At 38.9% G+C, this 21305-nt stretch overlaps 1 protein-coding gene across 7 annotated transcripts in view; it reads right to left on the reverse strand.

Moving 5' to 3' along the window:
• The window catches only part of LOC138803168 (ribosome-recycling factor, mitochondrial), a 60326-nt gene that overhangs the window by 24731 nt on the left and 14290 nt on the right, over window positions 1-21305 (reverse strand). For 4 of the 7 annotated variants that reach the window (XM_069986994.1, XM_069986993.1, XM_069986995.1 and 1 more), the window contains 2 exons: window positions 20274-20392; window positions 11611-11702 (listed from right to left, as the gene is read on the reverse strand). In XM_069986994.1, the coding sequence (XP_069843095.1) occupies window positions 11611-11702; window positions 20274-20392 (211 nt within the window). Of the gene's footprint in view, window positions 1-1074; window positions 1195-11610; window positions 11703-20273; window positions 20393-21305 lie in introns of all 7 variants that reach the window. The other 3 variants (XR_011364886.1, XM_069986992.1, XR_011364887.1) reach the window with 2 other exon arrangements.

Raw genomic sequence — 21305 nt, forward strand, 5'->3', positions numbered from 1 at the left:
CTGGCCCAGCAGCCCATGTCATCAGCTTCAGCAGCAATGAGATAGTATGGCAAGGACTGGGGCTCTGGAAGCACACAGATTCAAAATTGAATAATGGCTCCCCCACTTCCTAACCTGTAACCTTACCAATAAAACTTTCTGATCCTAGTTTCCTTCTTTGTATTATACCATCTCAAAAAAGGTATTTTTAAGCAGTCAAAAAAATAATGAAATCACCATGAAAATATATACACATATTATTAAGAATAAATTAAAGCCAGGCGCCGGTGGCTCTCGCCTATAATTCTAGCTACTCAGGAGACTGAGATCTGAGGATCACGGTTTAAAGCCAGCTCGGGCAAGAAAGTCTGTGAGATTCTTATCTCCAAGTAACCACCAGAAAAACAAGTGGCACTGTGGCTCAAGTGGTAGAGCGCTCACCTTGAGCTGAAGAGCAGAGAGACAGAACCCAGGCCTAAAGTTCAAGCCCCACGACCAACCAAAAAAAAAAAAAAAAAAGGAATAAATTAAAAAGAATAAAGGCATGATGTGGCACTGGAGGCATTTAATACTATGTATATAAACTAAATATAAGTGTTCCTCTTATAATGAGGATAATGTTCCAATAAACTCATTGTAAACTGAAATATTCTAAGCTAAAAATGCATTATATCACATGCCTAACCTACCAAACAATGTAGCTTAACACTTCAGCAGACTGTTCAATATACTTTCCTATTGTTATTACATGATTGCCTAGGAGCTAAGACTCACTGCCACAACCAAGACCACAAGGAAGTACTATACCATATCTTGCTAGCCAAGGAGGTTAAAAAACATAAAATTCAAAGTACAGTTTCCACAGACTCCATATCATCATAAAATTAAAAATCTTATATCAAATCATCACAAGCCAACAACTGTGTGTATGTGTGTATGTGTATACATTAATATATGCATCTTTTAAAATATAGGAGAATGCATACTAAAGTAAAAAGCAGTTACTACTAGAAAGAATAGTAATAAACTTGGGAAATAGTAAGTAAACATTTCTTTTTATATTTCTATAGGATTTTTTCATGTGTAAATCAGTACCAGGGCAGAACTCAGGGCCTTCAGCTCTTGCTTGGCTTTCTTGCTCATGGCTGGGGATCTACCAATTGCACTCTGCCTCCAGTCCATCATTTCAGATTTTTCTGAGCAGGTCTCAGTACCCTAAGGAGCAAAGATTATGGGTGTGAGATACCAGCTCTTAGCTTTCTATAGGACCTGAATGTTTGTGATGTGTATTCTTGCAATTAAAAAAAAAGAGATAAGCCAGGCACCTCTGGCTCACACCTATAATCATGTCTGTAACCCTAGCTACTCAGGAGGCTGAGAGCTGAGGATCATAGTTCAAAGCCAGCCTAGGAGGGAAAGTTCATGAGATTCATCTCCAGTTATAAAGCTGGAAGTGGTGCTGTGGCTAAAGTGGTAGAATGCTAGCCTTGAGCAAAGCTGAGGGATAGCACCTAGACCCTGAGATCAAACTGCAGAATTGAAAGAGATAGAGAGAAAGAGAAACAGAGAGAGAGTGAGAAATAAAAGTTATATATTTGATATGAGACTCATGGCCACACTATATATTTATAACACAATAATAAAAGGGGAAACCAACCAATCAAAAAATGGGCAAAAAATTTGAACAGATATTTTTCTAAGGAAAATACAAAGCACATGAAAAGAAGGCCAGTATCACTAGTTACTAGAGAAAAGCAAATTAAAAGCATGAGATTTCACTTCACACCATTAGGATAATAGTAAGTGTTGGCAAGGAAGTAAGAAACTGGAAATTTCATATATTGTTGGTAGGAATGTAAAATGGGAAGCCTATGTGAACATCTGGCAGTTCCTCAAAAGTTGGGGTTACAATATAACCCAGCAACTCTACTACTAGGAATATATCCAAGAAAATTAAAAACATGTTCCCACAAAAACTTGTACAATATGCATGGTACATTGTTCACAGTAGCTAAAAAGCAAGAAAAATCCAAATGGTCCTCAGCTGGCAAACTGCTAAATAAAATGTGGTGTATATCTGCAGAATGGAATATTATTTTTCAATCAAAAAGCACCAGTACATGTTATTGTGTTGATGAGCCCTGAGAACAGTATCCTAAGTGAAAGAAGCCAATCACAAAAGACCATAGACTTTATTATTTCATTTATATGAAATGTTTGGAATAGGAGAACTAGAGATGGAAAATAAATTAGTAGCTGCCTATGCCTATCCCAGAAGGATGTCTGGGGCAGAAGAAGAGTGTGACTGATAATGGTACTAGGTTTTTGGTATGTGACAGTGAAAAAAATGTCCTAAAAGTGATTGTGGTGATGGCTGTACACCTCTGTGGACATATTAAATAAAAGCCAGACTTACATTCTTTTTTTTTTTTTTTTGGGTCCGGTCGTCGGGCCTGAACTCTGAGCCTGGGCACTGTCCCGCAGCTCTTCAGCTCAAGGCTAGCGCTACCACTTGAGCCATAGCGCCACTTCCAGCTTTTTTCTTTTTGCTTATGTAGTGCTGGGGAATCCAACCCAGGGCCTCAGGCATGCAAGGCAAGCGCTCTACCACCGAGCCACCTTCCCAGCCCCAGACTTACATTCTTGTAATGGTGAATTAAGATGTCAACAAAACTGTTAAAAAGCCTCAATCTCTCTAGTCCTAATCAAAGAACTGTCAGGCCATTTCTTCAGGCAGAAAAGGTCATAGGATGGAAAACTTTATGACAATTTTTTAAAAATCACCTGTATTGAGCGTCTTTCCATTTTCCTCTGTACTGGCTTCTAATGTTGTAATGTCTAATCTGCTTTCCTGCTCTCTCTCCTCTTCCTCCTTCACAGGAATTTATCCCCTTAGTCCCTACCTACCGCATCTTGCTTATGACTGAAGCCAGAGGCTTCTTCATATCAGGCAGGGGCCCTACCACTGAGCTGCTTCCCAGCCCTCTCCCAAGTTAATGTTGCTATTACCCCAACTTACAAACTAAGGCTCAGAGAGCTGAAATATTTCACCAAAGGGCACAGACCTTTTATTCTTTTTTAGAATTTTTCTATCCCTGAGGTTCTTCCCCGTATCAGTTCCTTGGCTGTAGAGCAGCCTCCCCTCCCCATCCAACACTGCCTGGGAAACATCCTACCCTGCTTCACCCAAAAAATCCTGGTCAGCATCCATGACAAACTGTTCATACAGTAGAGAAAACAAAAAACAAAAAACAAACAGAAATTAGCCTGAAGAAACTATAACTAAGGGCCTTTTACTCTTGTTACGTGGGAAGCTACCTTGTCTGATTCTAAGTAGAATCTGCCTTCTATCACCTGGGAACTAAGTTTGCTTAGGATAGGCATCAGGTCTTCCAACAATGCCCCGAAGAAAAGAGGGAGCTGATGACAGCGAATATCCAAATATCCGATAGTGAGGAGGCCTTAAAGACTTCTTCTGTGAGCAGAATATAAAGGAAAGTGAGAGTCCCTGGCAGAAAATAAAACAAACCTCACAGCACAGGCAGAACTAGTCTCTAGATTTTCCTATTTGAGATATACCTTCCAGGAGGTCTTGTTCACCATAATTCACATGCAAAGAACAAACCAAGTGCTTATTAACAATCAAACTACAGTGTTCCTGAGCAACTTAAATTCCACGATAATTACAACATAATTACTCAATTCTTCCCATCCCTAAAAGTGTGTGTGTGTGTGTGTGTGTGTGTGTGTGTGTGTGTTTGTGTGTGTGAGAGAGAGACAGACAGACAGACAGACAGACAGAGGCAGAGACAGGGAGACAGACAGAGGAAGGAAAAGGGGGAGAGAGAGAGGAAGGGAAGGAAGGAAAGAAGGAAAGAAGGAAGGAAGAAAGGAAGGAAGGAAGGAAGGAAGGAAGGTAGGAAGGAAGGAAGGATGGAGGAAGGAAGGAAGGAAGGAAGGAAGGAAGGAAGGAAGGAAGGAAGGAAGGAGCGAACAAGCAAGCTAGCTCATGAACCTGGGGTTGGGAGAGAGGCTAGAGAGGAGACAGAAGAGAGCACTGAGACAGAAAGAGAATTCAGCAACAGAATAAATATCCTTAGTTTGACTCCCAAATAATCAGGGGGAAAAAAAGAGAGAGAAAGAGATGCTTCCAAAAGTACTTAGCCAGGAGAATTAGATAATGATAAATATTGTAAAAGAATTAAAATATGTCAAGTACCTATGATGTGCCTCCCACATGAATCCTCATGTATAATATCCTAGAATTCCAAAAAACCACAGACATTATTCTCATTTTAAACTAAGGAGGCTGTCAATTTCAAAAATTTAACCAAGCCAGGCACGGGTGGCTGATGCCTGTAATCCTAGCTACTCAGGAAGCTGAGATCTAAGGAACAGAGTTCAAAGCCAGACTGGTCAGGAAAGTCCCTGTGGGCCTTTTATCACCAATTAACCACTCAAATACTAGAAGTAGCGCTGTGGGTCAAGTGGTAGAGTGCTAGCCCTGAACACAAAGAGGCTCAGGGACAGCTTTGACACCCTGAGTTGAAGCCCCACAACCAAACCAAACCAAATCAAACCAAACCAAAACTAAGCATCCTACTGGGAGACACTGACTGCAGTGGGAGGTACATGCCTCAGATGGGATCTCAGGGCTTGGAGAAGCACACCCTCACAGCTTCCAGCTATGAAACTGTCAGATCATCTACAACACACATTTTTTTGTGTGTGTGAAAATACCTTACAGAGGGGTTACAATTACATGGGCAAGGTAATGAGTATATTTCTTATCAAACATCGTTGCCTCCTCCTTTGTTTCCCCTTCCCATCCCTTCCCATTTCCCACCCCTCCGCCCCCCAGCCAAAGTTGTAAAGTTCGTTTTCGACATAACAACTTGTACATCTCATTGTTGCAATGGGTCCACCTGTATCCCTATTTAAATTATTTGTTTTTTCCCTTCCCCTCCACAAATTATATCAGCATCAAATACAATGAAAGCAGGGGTTATACCGTGGGGGAGGGACATACAAAGCAACAAAGAAATCATCTTATAAATATGGTAGAAACAATTGCAAGAAAGAAAAAACATTTGAATAACGATCTTGGGGTTCATTTCACCTAACCTCAACTTATCTGACCTTTTCTGCTTGTCTGAGACATATACTAGTTATTGCAAATAAGGGAAACCATGGGACCTATGTTTCTTTGGGCCTAGCTTACTTACTATAATTTTTTCCAAGTCTTTCCATTTCCTAACAAATGGGTCATTGTCATTCTTTCTGATAGAGGCATAGAATTCCATTGTGTATATATACCACATTTTCTTGATCCTTTCATCTACTGAGGGGCATCTGGGTTTGACACCATGCCAAGACCCCATTCTCTAGACTGCTCCAAGCCAATGACCTGAATGGCAGAATACACTAAAGCCAGACCATTATAATCAAAGAACAGGAACACCCGAGCATCCTGGCTAAGACTTCCTCTTAGCTGCACTGCAGTAAATATCCTATCCAAATCATCCTTCTTTCCTTCCTTCATGGTCTCAGACCTGGACCCTACCTACATTCACTTCCCTTCCTCTTTATCTCTCATGAGTGTCAGCAGCAATATATCTCTTACATATCTTATTCTGTCCTAGTATCTGCTTCTTGGAGGATACCAACTGAAAAATCCAGAGAGTGACAGAATAGGGACTTAAGCCCAGCCCTAATCCTGAAGGCTGGTCATCTTCTTATACCACAGAGATGGATTAATTGATAAATTAGACTATTACATGCAATTATCAGCAGACCCATCAGCAGTATTCAGAATAGCTGATCACTCCACTTTCATTGAAAGTCTTCACTGACATATGTTGACTTTGCAAACAAAAAGTTCTACAAAATCAATAGTGGTTTCCTATGGAAAAGATGATGGAAGTGTTTTAATTTTTTATTTAATTCCACTTTAAAAAAATGTAATGCAGTCACTGATAAAAGAATAGTAGGACATGGCTGGGAAGGTGGCTCAGTGGTAGAGTGCTTGCCTTACATGCATGAGGCCCTGGGTTCGAGTCCTCAGCACCACATAAGCAGAAAAAGCTCAAGTGGTAGAGTGCTAGCCCTGAGCTGAAGAGCTGAGGGACAGAACCCAGGCCAAGAGTTCACCACTGAAAAAAAAAAAAAAAGAATAGCAGGACAATCAACAAAAGATATAAACTGAAAGGATATTAATTAATCATATGTACTTTTATCTCTTGAGTGAATTTATCATTTTGTTACAGCATTTATTTAAAACTAGACATGAACTCAGCAGTTTCAAACCAAAGCAGCCAGGTTCCACTTGGTGTAGTTTAGGGCAGAATGAAGAAGTGAATAAGATGGAGGCAGAAATGGACCAATCAAAGCAAACACCTCAAAACCTTTCAGAAGTCCAGATTAAGAAGAGAAAGGCTGCTATCAAAAGATTAAAAAAAGAAAGAAAGAAAAGCAGTCACAAAGAATCCATTCTGACCCCACTTGGGCCACTTTCAGCAATGTGATCTCAAGCTTTAACATCTGAGAACTACAGGCACCTCATCCGTCAGAGGAGGCTCAAAACAAACTCTGACATCAGGCACTAAGAGACTGAGATCTGAAGATCACAGGTCCAAGCCAGCCTAGGCAGGAAAGTCCCTGAGACTCATATCTCCAATTAACCATCCAAATGTTGGAAGTGGAGTTCAAGTGGCAGAATGCTAGTCTTGAGCAAAAAAAGCTCAAGAACAGCACCCAGGCCCTGAGTTCAAGTCCCAGGATAGCACAAACAAAACAACAACAACAAATCCCAGACTCCTAACCACATAGTATGGATAGAATCTGCAGAACCTCTAGTGTAAATGGTTAGTAAATGGTACCTCAAATGTGATTGCATAAATAGGAAAGAAAAGTAAGAGAAACTATTTTAGCTAATCTCAAAAGGAATGTTCAAAGGTTTCATTCAGCTGACTGCCTTATCTTAATAAAAACACTGGCTGGAGAAGAAAGTAAAACTACATCCACAGTTAGTGGGGAAGAATATAAGCCAGTCTCTGAGGCTCAATAGTATTTTGCCTGAAGAGAGACAAGACAGACTCAGCAACACAGAGCTGATCTACAGAAGCTACAAAAAGAGGAACTGGCAACAATTTCCAGCTGTGTGGCCCAAGACTAATACTTTACCTCTCTGTTATTTTGTTTTTGGGGTTTTTTGTTGTTGTTGTTGTTGTTGTTTTTTGGATCTGGTCATGGGGCCTGAACTCTGGGCTGTGCGCTGTCCCTCAGCTCTTCAGCTCAAAGCTAGCGCTCTACCACTTGAGCCACAGCACCACTTCCAGCTTTTTTCTTTTTGCTTATGTGGTGCTGAGGAATCGAACCCAGGGCCTCATGCATGCAAGGCAAGCACTCTACCACTGAGCCACCTTCCCAGCCCTACTTTACCTCTCTGAATCTCAGTTCCTCATCTCTAAAAGAGAATGATGATCTTACCTATTTGTGACAGGAAATGAAAGCAATAGAACATTTGCTAACATTGTGTGTTTAATAAACATCAAAAGCTTCCTGCAGATTATTTGCACAATGAAATTCCCTAATAATTATGTAAAACAAATTCCATAAGTTTTAATTTTGCAGATGGGCTTTGAGACTCATACAACTAAAAAAGCTTAAGAGCTGGAACTCAATTCAATGTGACACCAAGACAGAAATTTAACCACTATACTGTTGTCTTTATATGTATCTATGTCAGGGAAAGAAAGTTTCTAGCAGATTAACTCCCTTTCTTACATCTTTCTTTTTTCCTAAAATTGTAAGTAAATAGAAAATTCATCTTACTGAAATCATAATCCACTCTACACTTGCACAGTTTCTTTAAGGAAATCATACTATTTAATTATTTTCTCTCTTGGGGTCTGGTCGTGGGGTCTGAACTCTGGGCCTGGGCGCTGTCCCTCAGCTCTTCAGCTCAAGGGTAGCACTCTACCACTTGAGCCACAGCGCCACTTCCGGCTTTTTTTTCTTTTTGCTTATGTGGTGCTGAGGAATCGAACCCAGGGCCTCATGCATGCAAGGCAAGCGCTCTACCACTGAGCCACCTTCCCAGCCCTAATTATTTTCTCTCTTAAGCTCACCAAATTCCTGCCCATGTACTATTCACCTACTTTTACAAATAAGGACCTGAAAAAGCAGCAAACTGCTAGGATGCTATGCCCAGTCATACGGAAGTCACTACCACAACCTAATACAAAACCTTGGTGCCCTTACTCTAAATCAACTTTTTATTCCTTCACATGACACAGTCTACATAATAAAGAACAGATCGTTCATTTTTTATCTGGAATACTACCAAACACATAATTCAGCAACAGGCCTCATGACCCCACCACCTTGTCAAAGGGAACAAAGTATATAAAAAACGAGGTTTGCAGGAGCAGACAGTTTTGGTCTGTCAACTTTCTCTTAGATTACACCTGTCAGTCCAAGATAAAATATGACAAAAAACAATGTAACAAATCCTCATGTCTTTAGAAATTCAAATTAAACTTACTGTTCCTTCAAGCTTATATATAACATACCAAGGACAACACTGAACTCTTGATGGCATTGCAGTGATTCATGTTTTATCAACCTAGTCTTTGAAGGAAACATGTAACCTAAAACTGGACTGCTCTGAAAAACTCCAAGTCAGTAATGTACATTTAGCATAAATTCATTTAACATAAATAAATTTAATATTTAAAAAATTTAACATAAATACATTTAACATAAATTCATAGAGAATTTTCAGAGTTTCCTAAGGGACCTGCAAGAGCTTAGAAGAACACTTTCACTTGTTATATTTTTGAAACCTCAGCTGAGGGAAGTAAGATGGTTTGCTCAAGTTATCACAGACAGAAAAAGAAGCAGAAAATTAACCTGCTAACTGCAATCTATTCCACTTGTAAATCTTGTTTCTAATGTCCATAATTCACTTAGCACTTCCAGTAAGTAATAGAAAAAAGGATTCGGATCCTGATGGCCACTTATCTATAATATAATCTTGTGAAGTCCCTGACATTGTCTGAATTTCAAGGATTTATTTTTGGTCTATACACTGTGGGTCATAATAAGTTCCACAAGTCAGCAGGAGGTAACATAAACAAGAGACCTGGCACACAGCCTGTGAAGGCCACAAAGGCAAACAGCAGGTCTTTAGGCCCCTAGTAGAACTTGTTAGGTGCACATTCTCCAAAGACAGATTGAGCAAATCAATGAACTTACTAATCAAATAGGTACTAATCTTGAACCAGGTCTGTATGCTGTTGAAACACCAGGTTCTATTGCTTGCATTTCACATGATTTCAACACTGAGTATAAATTAGGCCTTACAGAGTATTGAAAACACAAAAGAATAAGAGAGCCATTTACTAACCTTAAGGCAAAAAGAAAAAAACTTCAGTTGAAAGTTCCTATTATGTGTTAGTAACTCTCACTGCAGATATTGTGGTACACACTAAAATCCCAACTAGGCTAGGGCAAGAGGATTTCAAGGATGGGCTAGAATGCATAGAAACCATGTCGCTAAGTTTAACTAACTAACTAACTAAATAAATAAATAAATATTCTTGATGTTATCATGGGGCTTTGGAATCAACTAAACCTGGGCTTAGGTCCCAGCTTCAGAATAAGCTTGTAGCCTTAAGTAGTGTAGCCACACTACTTTACTTCTCTAGTCCTAAATTTCATACAGAAAAATACCTACCTGACAGGAATTCTGTGTTGAGTCAGACAATATGATTAAAGAAATAAAGGATAACATAGGTACAAAGAGAAACCTAATTAGGGTTATACTCCACTTCCCTCCTTGTTAACTGGAAAGTTTCACTCATTCACCTTCATTCAAATGTCACTTCCTTCTTGACCTATCTATAATAGAGCCCCCAAATCCCTCTCTCGTTATTATTACTCATTTTTTGGCAGTATAGTATGTATTTCTTTTTCTAGATGCTACATGTACTCCACTGTTAGGCAAGCTTCAGGACAGGGAATTTGTTTTTGTTTTTTTGTTGGGTCTGAGCTTTTCTGCTCAAGGCTAGTATTCTACCACTTTGAGCCACAGCTCTACTTCTGGTTTTCTGGTGGTTAATCTGGAGGTAAGAGTCTCACAGACTTTCCTGCCAGGGCTGGCTTCCAACTGTGATCCTCAGATCTCAGCCTCCAGAGTAGCCAGGATTACAGGTTTGAGTCACCAGTGTCCAGCTTTGTTGTTTTAATTGCTATATCACCATAACTGAGAAAATACCTGGCTTGTACTTCATGCTTAATGTTTGCTGAATGACTCAACAAGTTAATTCAACAAATAGTTGTATCGAGTAGAGGTTTAAGTCTTCTGCTCAGGAATCTGAGACTTTTGTCTCACTTAGACAGGACAGCTGGCTCTTGACTGTTCTCATGTCCACTATGTTCCCTACATTCAGGTTATTAGCCAATTGCTCCTAAAGCTCCATATCAGATCACTCATTTGTTTCAATGGCTTCCCATCACAATTAGAATCAAGTCCAAATCCCACTTATGAAGCCTCTACCACCCACCAACCCAGACTAGTCTAACCTCCTTCTCCTAATACTCTCAGAATTTTAGATTTACCAGTTTTTCTCTTTCTCAAGCACACCAAGGTCTTCCTTTTTCTTTACTTTTCTTTCCTGAGAGAGAATCTCGTTGGGTAGCCTAGGCTTTCCTTAAACTCATGACTCTTCTGCCTCTATCTGAATGCTGTTGTCTTTTCGTTTTTAATTTAAAACATAATACATATTTTACTAAAACTTAAAAGAGTTCTACACCAGGCTCTAGTAGTTCACATCTATAATCTTAGCAACTCAGGAAGCTGATACCTGAAGGATCATGGTTCAAAGCCAGCCTGGGTAGAAAAGTCTTGCAAGACTCCCAGCTCCAACTAACCAACAAAATGCTAGACTGGACATATGACTCAAAAGGCACAACCCCAGACATGAGCAAGAAACCAGAATGAACACACAAAACCAAAAGTGGCAAAAAAAAAAAAAAAAAAAAGAACATATAGGAGTCTTTAAGTTCTAAACCCTTATAGAATTAACACTATTCTGTTTTTATGCCTAAAACTCTTCAACTAGCAAGCTAAAAATAGCTGGTCAAGGGGGCTGCCTTTTTTGACCTAGAGCCCTTATGCTGTTCACTGTTGGGAATGCTCTTCCCCTAAGCTGATGACTCCTCTCCATCCAGCTCTCAGCAGCAGTGTTACCTCCAGAGAGTCGTCCTAGGCTCAAGGTGCTCCTGCTACCATCCTCTCCACTTCTATCAGACATCATGGAATTTTCTTTCCGCAAAGCATTTCACTACCTATAGTGACCTTATCTGCTTGTTTGGCCTAACTTTCTAACCAGAATGTATGAAGACAAGGTATTTCTTAAGCTTACTGCTTAATGTTCAGTATGTGACACATAACAGACACTTGATAGATATTTCCGAACCAGTAAACTGGATCTAAAATGGGTTTGCTAGGATGAAAGATGTAGGTTAGGTATGCTACTAGCCTAAGAGTATATAGTAGGGTGCTGGTTTCCATCCAAAGACAATCACCTCATCTCTCTGAAATATATAAATTTCAGCCAAACTTACTTAGGAATGGGAACCCGAATTAGCGTCCCTTCTACTTCTGGGTTCAGATTCATTCCACTTTCTCTTATAGCCTTGATAGCTGCAGCTGTACACTGAAAACCAGATCAAAAGGTAAACAGAATTAGTAAATAATTATTACCAGATGTGAGCCCTCTGTCGATAACTGGCAACCCATCTTGGCAGAACATGGAAACATTTAGTTCTGTTACCAGTAAGATCAGGAAGTTACATTGGTGTAGAGTGCTTTGATCAAGCTGAATAGCAAACTATGTCCACTCCTGGTACCAGTGTATTGCGGAAGGAAAAAAAGACAGAGAAGAAAAAATAAAAAGAAAACAGCTCTGCTTCTTTGAAAAGATTTCAATGGTTTGAGGCAACACAGATCAAAACCACAAGAAATTCTCAAGGGAGGAGGGCTAGTCTGTGCAAAGATTGGTGTAAAGACAGATGAAAGATTTCATACATTAGAAACTCTAGTTGACATTTACAAAATATACCAATGTAGATTTAGAGTGAATAAATAAACTTAACTCATTCACATCTATACTCATACCAAACGCACTCATGTTTTCAAATGAATAATAAATCTCACTGCTAAGTGCCGCAGGAAAGGTAAAATGGAATCAAGGTAAAAACCATGGGCTTTAGAGTCAGAAAACTCGTATTTCAAATCCCGGCTCAGATAACCATTTGACTCAAAGCAATAAGTGTGACCTCTTTGAATTCATGATCTGAGATGATATGATACCTAAACCTCAAGTCATGAGATAGCACAAGCAATTTATCAGGCTATGTTCCTGCCACTCAGTCATTACAGAAACAAATTACAAATATTTATTAAAAATAGGCCAGGCACCACTGGCCCATGTTTATGATTGTAAGCTTCTTAGGAGGCTGAGATCTGAGATGTCAGTTTGAAGCTAGCCTAGGAAATTAGATTGCTCAAGCCTTTTATCTCTAATTAAACAGCAAAAAGCCAGAAGTGGAGGAGTAGTTCAAGTGGCAGAATACCAGTTTAGAGTGGAAAAGCTGTGTGAAAGTAGGAGGCACTGATTTCAAGCTCCAGGCCTGGACAAACAAACATGGAATGCACAAAACCCCCAAAAAAGGCTGAGTTGCTGTCATCACCTAGGTGATACACTAACATTCTTGAAGGGCTCAAAGGGCTTCTCTAGCACACCAGTACACTGGCCTCACCTCACCCAAGAGCAACACTGCAGCTGTACCTGGAATGCAATGGAATCTTAGGTTTGACCAGAGCCAATTCACATCACTTGGATTCACAGGCCAGTTCTTAAGTTCTTCCATTTGACTTTGCATTTTAAATGCATGAGCTGTTCCTTATTTTATAACATGTTCTTATTTTGGAGAAGATGCCTAAGAAGCTTTACATTTCATTGTTAAGTGACCTTAATTTTACACTCATATAAAATATTACCATAGATCAAAATTACAAACCAGAATGTTCACATATAGATGTGTAGACTCTAAGTGTGTATAGAACCTGGTTGTGGCCAGTGCCTAAAATAATAAATGCTTCAAATGAAACTTCTGACCAGAGACAATCAGTTTTAGAAAGAATTTCTAGTGGGGCTGGGAAGGTGGCTCAGTGGTAGAGTGCTTGCCTTGCATGCCTGAGGCCTTGGGTTCAATTACTCAGCACCACATAAGCAAAAAGAAAAAAACCGGAAGTGGCGCTGTGGCTCAAGTGGTAGAGCGCTAGCCTTGAGCTTAAGAGCTTAGGGACAGCGCCCAGGCCCAGAGTTCAGGCTCCAGGACCGGACCCAAAAAAAAAAAAAAAAAAAAAAAAGAAAGAAAGAATTTCTAGTTAACTAAGCATAGCTTACATTATGTACAGTGTATTGGAATCCAAAGGATAAAGTCAAATCCCTAAGCACACACACAGTCTTCTCTTAGAATCTGAGAGATGGAACAAGGTTTCTATCTTACTTCTAGTTACTGAGTTAAGAGGGATTTGAATGGAGATTTAGTTTAATGGTGTTACTTTGTCTAAGTTCAATGTATTCAGAAATTATGACAAGCTGATTTCCTATTAACCAAAAAAAAAAAAATAGAACTAGGTCTGGTGTATAAAGGATATGACCAAAGTAAATAAAAGTTAACAGAATAAAGAAATGGATTTTCCTCTGCATGAGAACCACCATCATCCTTAATAAAATTAAACACTAACTTACAAAGTTAATGACAAATCTCCACTTTGAAGGAGAGCCTGATCTCAAATCTCCCAGTCCTCTTCTTCAGTTTCTCCCTCCACAGCTGGTAAGACATTGCTATAATGTACCACTACTATCACCACCACCTTTCACAGTCTGGCCCAAGTAGTTTCATATAACCTTCCCTTGGGGGCACAGGAACACTCACTAGTGACACTAAGCTGGGCAGAAACTGCATTTCAGTATTTACAACTTCCCAATACAAGGCAAAGTGACAGGTACAAGCTAAGTGCTCAGTAAAAGCTTACTGAAAGAATGATCTAGTTTAAATCTATCAGAAAAAGTCATCTCCTTACTTCATCTATATAACCTCCCAAACTTGATTTTATACTGTTAACTTTTTCATGTCTTTTTATAGAGAAAAATACAAGGCTTCATTTTTGTAAAGAAATTTACTGTAAGAAGTAGTAGACCCAATGTATTCTAGGTCTATAGACTCTAAGTTGGCATGGTAGGATGCAAACCCTCACAGGAAATTAGTCATTTCCTCAACACAAACCTGAACCATGGGTCACACATACATATAGAATTTCTATCCCTTATCTTAGCCTTTACCCTCTCACTGAAGGAGGATGCTCACCAGCATTGCAAGGCTAACTGATTACTCTCATATGGCAGCCCTGAACCACTGGTTATGGATACTAGAGTACTGTACTAAGAAAGATCACATTCCAACTGGGGTCAGACAAAAAAGAGTGCTATGATTAATTAGCAATGTGTGACATTGCTCTTCTTAAGCTATCTATGCTGAAGAGCAAAATATGACAGACTTGTAGACAGGTGAACAAGAGCTTGAGAATTTGAAATCAAGCTCAATTCTGTAAATTACCATATCAATTACTGGCCTTCTATGTCCTCTGTATCCAAATGAATCCCAGGAATGCAAAGTCTATGAAAACAGATCTAATCTCTCTCAATCATCAATGAATTCCCCAAAATACATATTGAATTATGAATGGTAAAAGAAACATAGGCTTTGTTCTCAAAGAGCTACATTCAAATCTTAACTATGCAAAAACAGTATGAATCTAGGGGAGACATTTTACTTCTCTGAGCCTGTTTCTACATCTATAAAATGGAACAATAATGCTAATTTTATTGTTGATCATGTGAAAAAAAATATGAGAAAGTGACTGGCAACACACATTAGTAGCTGTCTCCTTTCCACCAGAACAGAGCATGCAGAATTTTCTCTTGTATTTGCTTTGTTTGGTTCAAATAATATTGTAGCTACATTCCCTTCTTTTCCCATCATTAATTCTAGCTTTGGACAAGTTTATGGAAGGCAGCAATTGTGTGTATCATTTATCAATCAGGACATATGTTAAACAAATGCAACACAGTTTTTTGTCCTCAATGCATTCAAAAAAGATTTTACATGCAAATCTGCATCATGTCACTGCAGCATGACACAGATATACTCTGATTTGGAAAGAAAGCCAACTTGTTCGTGAAACAAAAAGGGATTATATAAACAGAGAGAGGATTAGCTCAGCATTTTGAAGTTATGAACCTGAAAACTCTATGGACAGCTTGTAAGCTGGAGGAAGGAAATGTTTAGTTAGAGCTATTTATTTAATATATACACCAGATGAGATAAAGAAATTTAAAAGACAATGTAACTCACACTTTCTCACTCTGTCCCCATAAATATGAACCTCTCTGCTGCAGTGCTTTTTCAAAACCCAGAGAATTTCAACCTGGAAAAATGGCAAAGATGTTTTGGAGATATATTCCAACTTCCTAAGAAAAAATTATGCTGTTACTACCTCCTCCTACCATAGAAGATGCTTTGGTAGCCAATCAGGTACTTCTTTTGTGAATACCATTTGATATTTAATAACAGAAGTGGCTGGCTCTGAAAAGCAATCTGCCTGATGAGGTCTTCAAGCTGTGTAATTAGGAGGCTATTCCCTAAATTGGCCTACAGTGCCTATGGGATTAGATGAACAAGACAAAAAGGCCATAGCGGGTTCAGAGAGGCCAGTAAGGGAAAGAGCTGGTGTTTCCTCTTTCATCCATTTCCCTGTTCCTCAGTAACCTCATGAATGAGTGTTCCCTTCCAACAAACTAAGGGCAAGAATTCATCCATCAAGGAAAATTTATGGACTACTTCTAAGTATCAGCATTGTAGTTTCATTCATTGTGTTTGATACTAGACACAATGAAAAAGCTAAACACTTTAACAGGAGACCTTGGGTATCATAGATATATGGTTCTAAGGAGACCACCAATGAGGAAAAATGACAAATGTTCAGGATGCAGAGTTCAGAACTCTACGATTATTCAAATTTACCTGTATGTACAGTAGGTCTGGGAATCTATAACTTGAAACTTTTATGTTGGGTGTTGATGGCTCACACCTGGAATTCTAGCTACTCAGGAAGCTGGGATCTAAGGATCACAGTTTGAAGACAGATTAGGCAAAAAAGCCCTCCAATTAATCACCTGAAAGCCAAAAGTGGAGCTGTGGTTCAAGTGGTAAAGTGCTAGATTTGAGCATTTTAAAAGCTCAGAAACAGAGACCAGGCCCAGAGCTCAAGCCCTAGGACAGGCACACACATACAAAAAAATTACTGTTGCATTCATAAATACTACTCACCAAAGACTAAATCTTATTTCATATTCTTCATCTTGAATACTGCTGATGCTTGATTTATTTCCCCATAATGCCAACTAATTTCCACTAAAGACGAAACTAAAATGTTCACTCTATCACTTAAATTAAGCACAACATACGCCCTTGGCAGCTTGAGAGGATTATCATTAATGTTTACTTTATTTGGGGAGCACCATTTGCCTTTTGGGAGACCTATTTTAGTGGCAGGGAACCAGGAGAACACATTGATTTTAACATAACTTATGGTAATGCCTGATTGAGAACTTGAGTCAACTCAGCTGCATAAAGCATGTGAAGAAATTTACATTTATTTATTTATTTTTCTAGCACCAAGGCTCAAACTTAGGCCCTTGTGCTCTCACTCAGATGATGTTCATAGCTGGTACTCTACCACTTGAGTCTTTTCTCTAAAATGGCATTTTGCTGGTTAATTGGAGATCAAGTCTCATGAACTTTCTTGCCTGGGCTGGCTTTGAACTATGATCCTCCAAATCTCAGCTTTCTGGGTAGCTAGGATTACCAGTACCCAGTGGAAATGTAATTGTTTACATTTCTTTTTTCTTTTTCTTTTTTTTTTTTGGGGGGGGGTCGTGGGGCTTGAACTCTGGGCTTGGGCACTATCTCTCAGCTCTTCAGCTCAAGGCGAGTGCTCTACTGCTTGAGCCACAGCACCACTTCCAGTTTTCTAGTGGTTTATTGGAGATAAGAGTCTCACAGACTTTCCTGCCCGGGCTGGCTTTGAACCTCGATCCTCAGATCTCAGCCTCCTGAGTAGCTAGGATTACAGGCATGAGCCACTGGTGCCCAGCTTCTTTTGCTTTTTTCTATTTACTGATTTACCTTGTATCACACTTGGTCAAAACGAGATGTAATAAACTCATGCCAAGAGCTAGTGGCTCACTCACACCTGTAATCCTAGCTACTCAGGAGGCTGAGATCTGAGGATTGAGGTTCGAAGTCAGCCCAGACAGAAAAAGTGCATGAGACTCTTACCTCTAATAAACTACTCAGAAAAAGCTAGAAGTGTTGCTGTAGCTAAGGTGGTAAAGTACAGCCTTGAGCACAAAGGAGGCTCAGAGACAGTGCCCAGGCCCTGAGTTCAAACCCCAAAACCAACAAAAAACAAATTTATTAATTCATGAATCAGATTGAAAGCATGGCTGAAATGGTAGAGCATCTACCCAGCAAGCATAAAGTCCAGAGTTCAATCTCCATATCACAAGAAAAACAAAAACAACAATAGAAAACCCACAAAACTGTGACAAAGGTGTATTGTAGTATAGTCCAAGCTTACAATTTAGTGAAAGTGAAAAAGGATTTGTATGTATAGTGGGAGGAGAGTTAAACTAGGTAGATTAGGGAAGGCTTCCTTGAAAAAGTGACACTGCTATAGTGATCCAAAATATGAGTAGCAATTAACCAGCCAAACGTGTTCCAAACTGTAGAAACAGTATATGAAAAGGCCCAAAGGATGCAATGGGAGTAAAGTTTAAAGTATGCAATGGGATTAGTTATTTTAAAGAACTAGAAGGCCAGTGTAGATACAGCAGTATACAAAGAAGATTGGAAAAAAATGACAGGCCAAATCATGTAAATCCCGGGTCCACAGTACTTTCAGTTTCTTGATCTTGTATCTTTAATTTCTCAAAGATTACTTGAAGATACCATTAAACCACGTAAACTTAAAACATAGACTTAGAAATGATGTAATCCAATACATCCTTTTACAAATTAACTGCAGTAGATAGAACGGAGTTGGGCAGTGGTAACTAATAGCAACCCAGTAAGTGTACCTAGCACATTTGCTACAAGAAGCCTCTGGTTTGAAAGTTTGTTTACAGCAAGGACTTTCCCCCTTTACAGATACTCAGTTTGTCAAATCTTGTACATGTTGAACTTTGGTCTAGGTCTCTGAGATAGAGAATAAGAAGATGTTACTTTATATTAGCATATGAGGAAATACAGGCCCAGAGTTAAACTACTTGCCCAAGTTCTAACAACCAATTAGAGCTAGGGATGGGACCAAATTTCAGACCCTATAGGACACCCAATCTAGGCCAATTCCTACTGGACCAATAAGGAAGGATCTGGTGTTAAGAGACGTAGCTCAGTTGGTAGAGCCCTAGCTAGTAAGTGAAAAGCACCAGGTACTGAGTTTAAGTCCCAGTCTTGGACCTAAAAAAAAAAAAAAAAATTAAGGAAGGATCCAATTACTCTCCTCAACTAGACTTAATACCACACAGCCTAAAATAAAGGTTATAACTGATTTAATGCAATTTACCCTCTGATCTTGGAAGCAATGTGCTCTGTTCAATATTCTGCAATGGTCAGTCTGAAAACAGTCTAGTTTTAAAAAGAATGTGATATCTTTGGAGTGTCTCCTTCAAATACTAATAGAGAAATCACAAATTGATGGCACTCAGGCTATATATGTCCTATTAAAATGTTTTATTTGTCTCACAGGTATTCTTGGTTTTTGTTTCCATTTTTTTTTTGTCAAAACCAGGATTTGAACTTAAAAGTCTTATTTTTTTTTTCCTTGCTTCTTTGTTTAGTACTCTCTTTTGCCAAGCCTCCAGCCCTCCTTTTTGCTGTTTATTTTAGAGATAGTCTTACAGACTTTTCTGCCCAGGCTGGCTTCAAATTGTGATCTTCTTGACCTCAGACTCCTGAGTAACCAGCACCTGACTTTATCTCAAGGTTTTCAAAAAGAGAAGTGATTGCTTGTAGATTTATAGGCACATTCTAGCTACTACAAATGAGGGAAAACACACAACCTTTATTTGTCTGGGTTTGGCTTACTTTGCTTAATATAAAATTTTCCAAGTCTATTTCTTCATGAATGGTACAATATCATTTTTTTCTGATGGATGAGTAGAATTCCATTGTGTATATATACCACATTTTCTTGATCCATTAATCTACTACAGGGACATGATAAATTATACAGGTCTCTAGGCAAAGGAGGATATTTTTAGGAGAGGAACACAAAGATGCAATACCTATGTGCACCTGATCATATAAAATAATATTCATCGAAATGAATTCTGAAATGGAAACAAGAGGGCTTTTCTTTCTTTGTTGCTGTTTTTGTCTTCTTTTTGTCTTGTTTATCTGTCTTTGGGAGGGAAGGGGGGCACAGAAATGGTGGGACAAAGGGTGAACAAATGCAGCAGTGGTACTCACTAGACACTATGCTGAAAATGAATTATACAATGTGTGGGCAGGGAGGGGTGGGAAAAACTGGAAGAGAGTGAGGGAAGAAGTGACATTGTCCAAAAAGAAATATACTCTATCTTACATAACCACTTATCACCTTTATAGTAACAATAAAAAATGCATGAAAGGAAAAATAAATAAATAAAAGGAAAAGTGAATTAGTCATCAATACTTAGCAAACAAAGATATACAAAAATTTGAATTATGGCTCTTCTAGAAATAGAATTATAGTATCTGACCTACATCTGTATGTGGCAATGTTCATCTGTAGGGGCTGGGCAAAGCTATCCCCTCAGACAAGGCACAGGCTATACAGGTTTCTAAAGTCCCAGAACATCAGCCAGATCCAATTACTGCATCTCCATTATTGTTTTTCTTAAATGAAGCTATATAAATATTCAAATTACTCATATATAGCCTTTATCAGATAAACAATTTAGAAACAGGACAGAGCTTTGTTCATTCTAAGTTCCCTTTGGTGAGTAAATCTCTACTCTTCTTTCATCCCAAACTGAAGGGGAATTCCTCCTGACCTATTCCTTTATTCCAAAAGAGACAGTGGAGAGACCCTTTCAGCAAAACCAACTAACCTCTGGAAAGCTGGCCATATTCACCAAAATCAGCTGTGGTGACTTCATGGATATCTGACCAATCTGGTTTAAAGTAAGCTTCCCATCAGCAGTTACCACAGTAATATTATCAAGGGATCCTAAAAAAAAATAAAAAATAAATTATCAAGTTTCAGAATTCCAAAGACCTTAAGAGTCATGTCTAAGTTCCTACCTAATTTGGATTCAACAAACATTCAGGCATACTAATGTGATAGAACTGTTTAAGGGTATTGTTTAGAAGTGTCACATGACAGAGAGATCTTGACTCACTTACTGAAATAGGTTGGGATTCCTTGCTAGCAACTAGAGAAAGCAACCATTCTCATTTACTTGAATTCAAGGGGTTTTCTTTGATATAGAACTTTAAGAGCTGAGAATGAAGAGTAGATCACCCTTCTAGCAACATTTACTAGTTACAAAACATCAGTCAAGTCACTTTTTTTCTGTTTTCATCTTAATTAAGAAAAAAAAACCTACCTTACAGAATTAAAGTCTGAAGCTAAAAGACTATAAATAAATAAAAATGCTAAATAAAAATGACCAGGTATATAACCAATACCAAAAAATAAGCACTGAAAAGATAACTTATCCTGTTTAGTTCTCATAACTCCTTGTTCACTATACTACCACCACCACTTTTCAAGGAGACTTGAGAAGGATAAATGGGCCAAGATCATAGTGCTAACTTAAGGAAAACCAAGAACTAAGTCTCAATTCAGGTATGCTTAATTCTGATTTCAATCAAGGTTCTTTCCCTAACATGAGTAGAACACGAATTTGCCTTGCATCAGAATCATGCAGGAGCTTTTAACGTTAGATTCCGGGACCCCATCTCAGCAATCCTGATTTGGGAAGGGATCTGGTAAATTTTTTTAAATTCACCACATAATTCTAGCACATAGACAGGCTATTCCCTATGCCACTTTTGATTCTGGTGTCAAGATGCTCTCCTGAAGCAAGCCCATTAACAAAAAAAGAAGGCAAGAAAGTGAGAGAGGGAGGGTAGGAGCA

Source organism: Dipodomys merriami, unplaced genomic scaffold (genome assembly GCF_024711535.1).
Source record: "Dipodomys merriami isolate MVZ:Mamm:240054 unplaced genomic scaffold, mDipMer1.0.p SCAF_336, whole genome shotgun sequence".
Classification (NCBI taxonomy): domain Eukaryota; kingdom Metazoa; phylum Chordata; class Mammalia; order Rodentia; family Heteromyidae; genus Dipodomys; species Dipodomys merriami.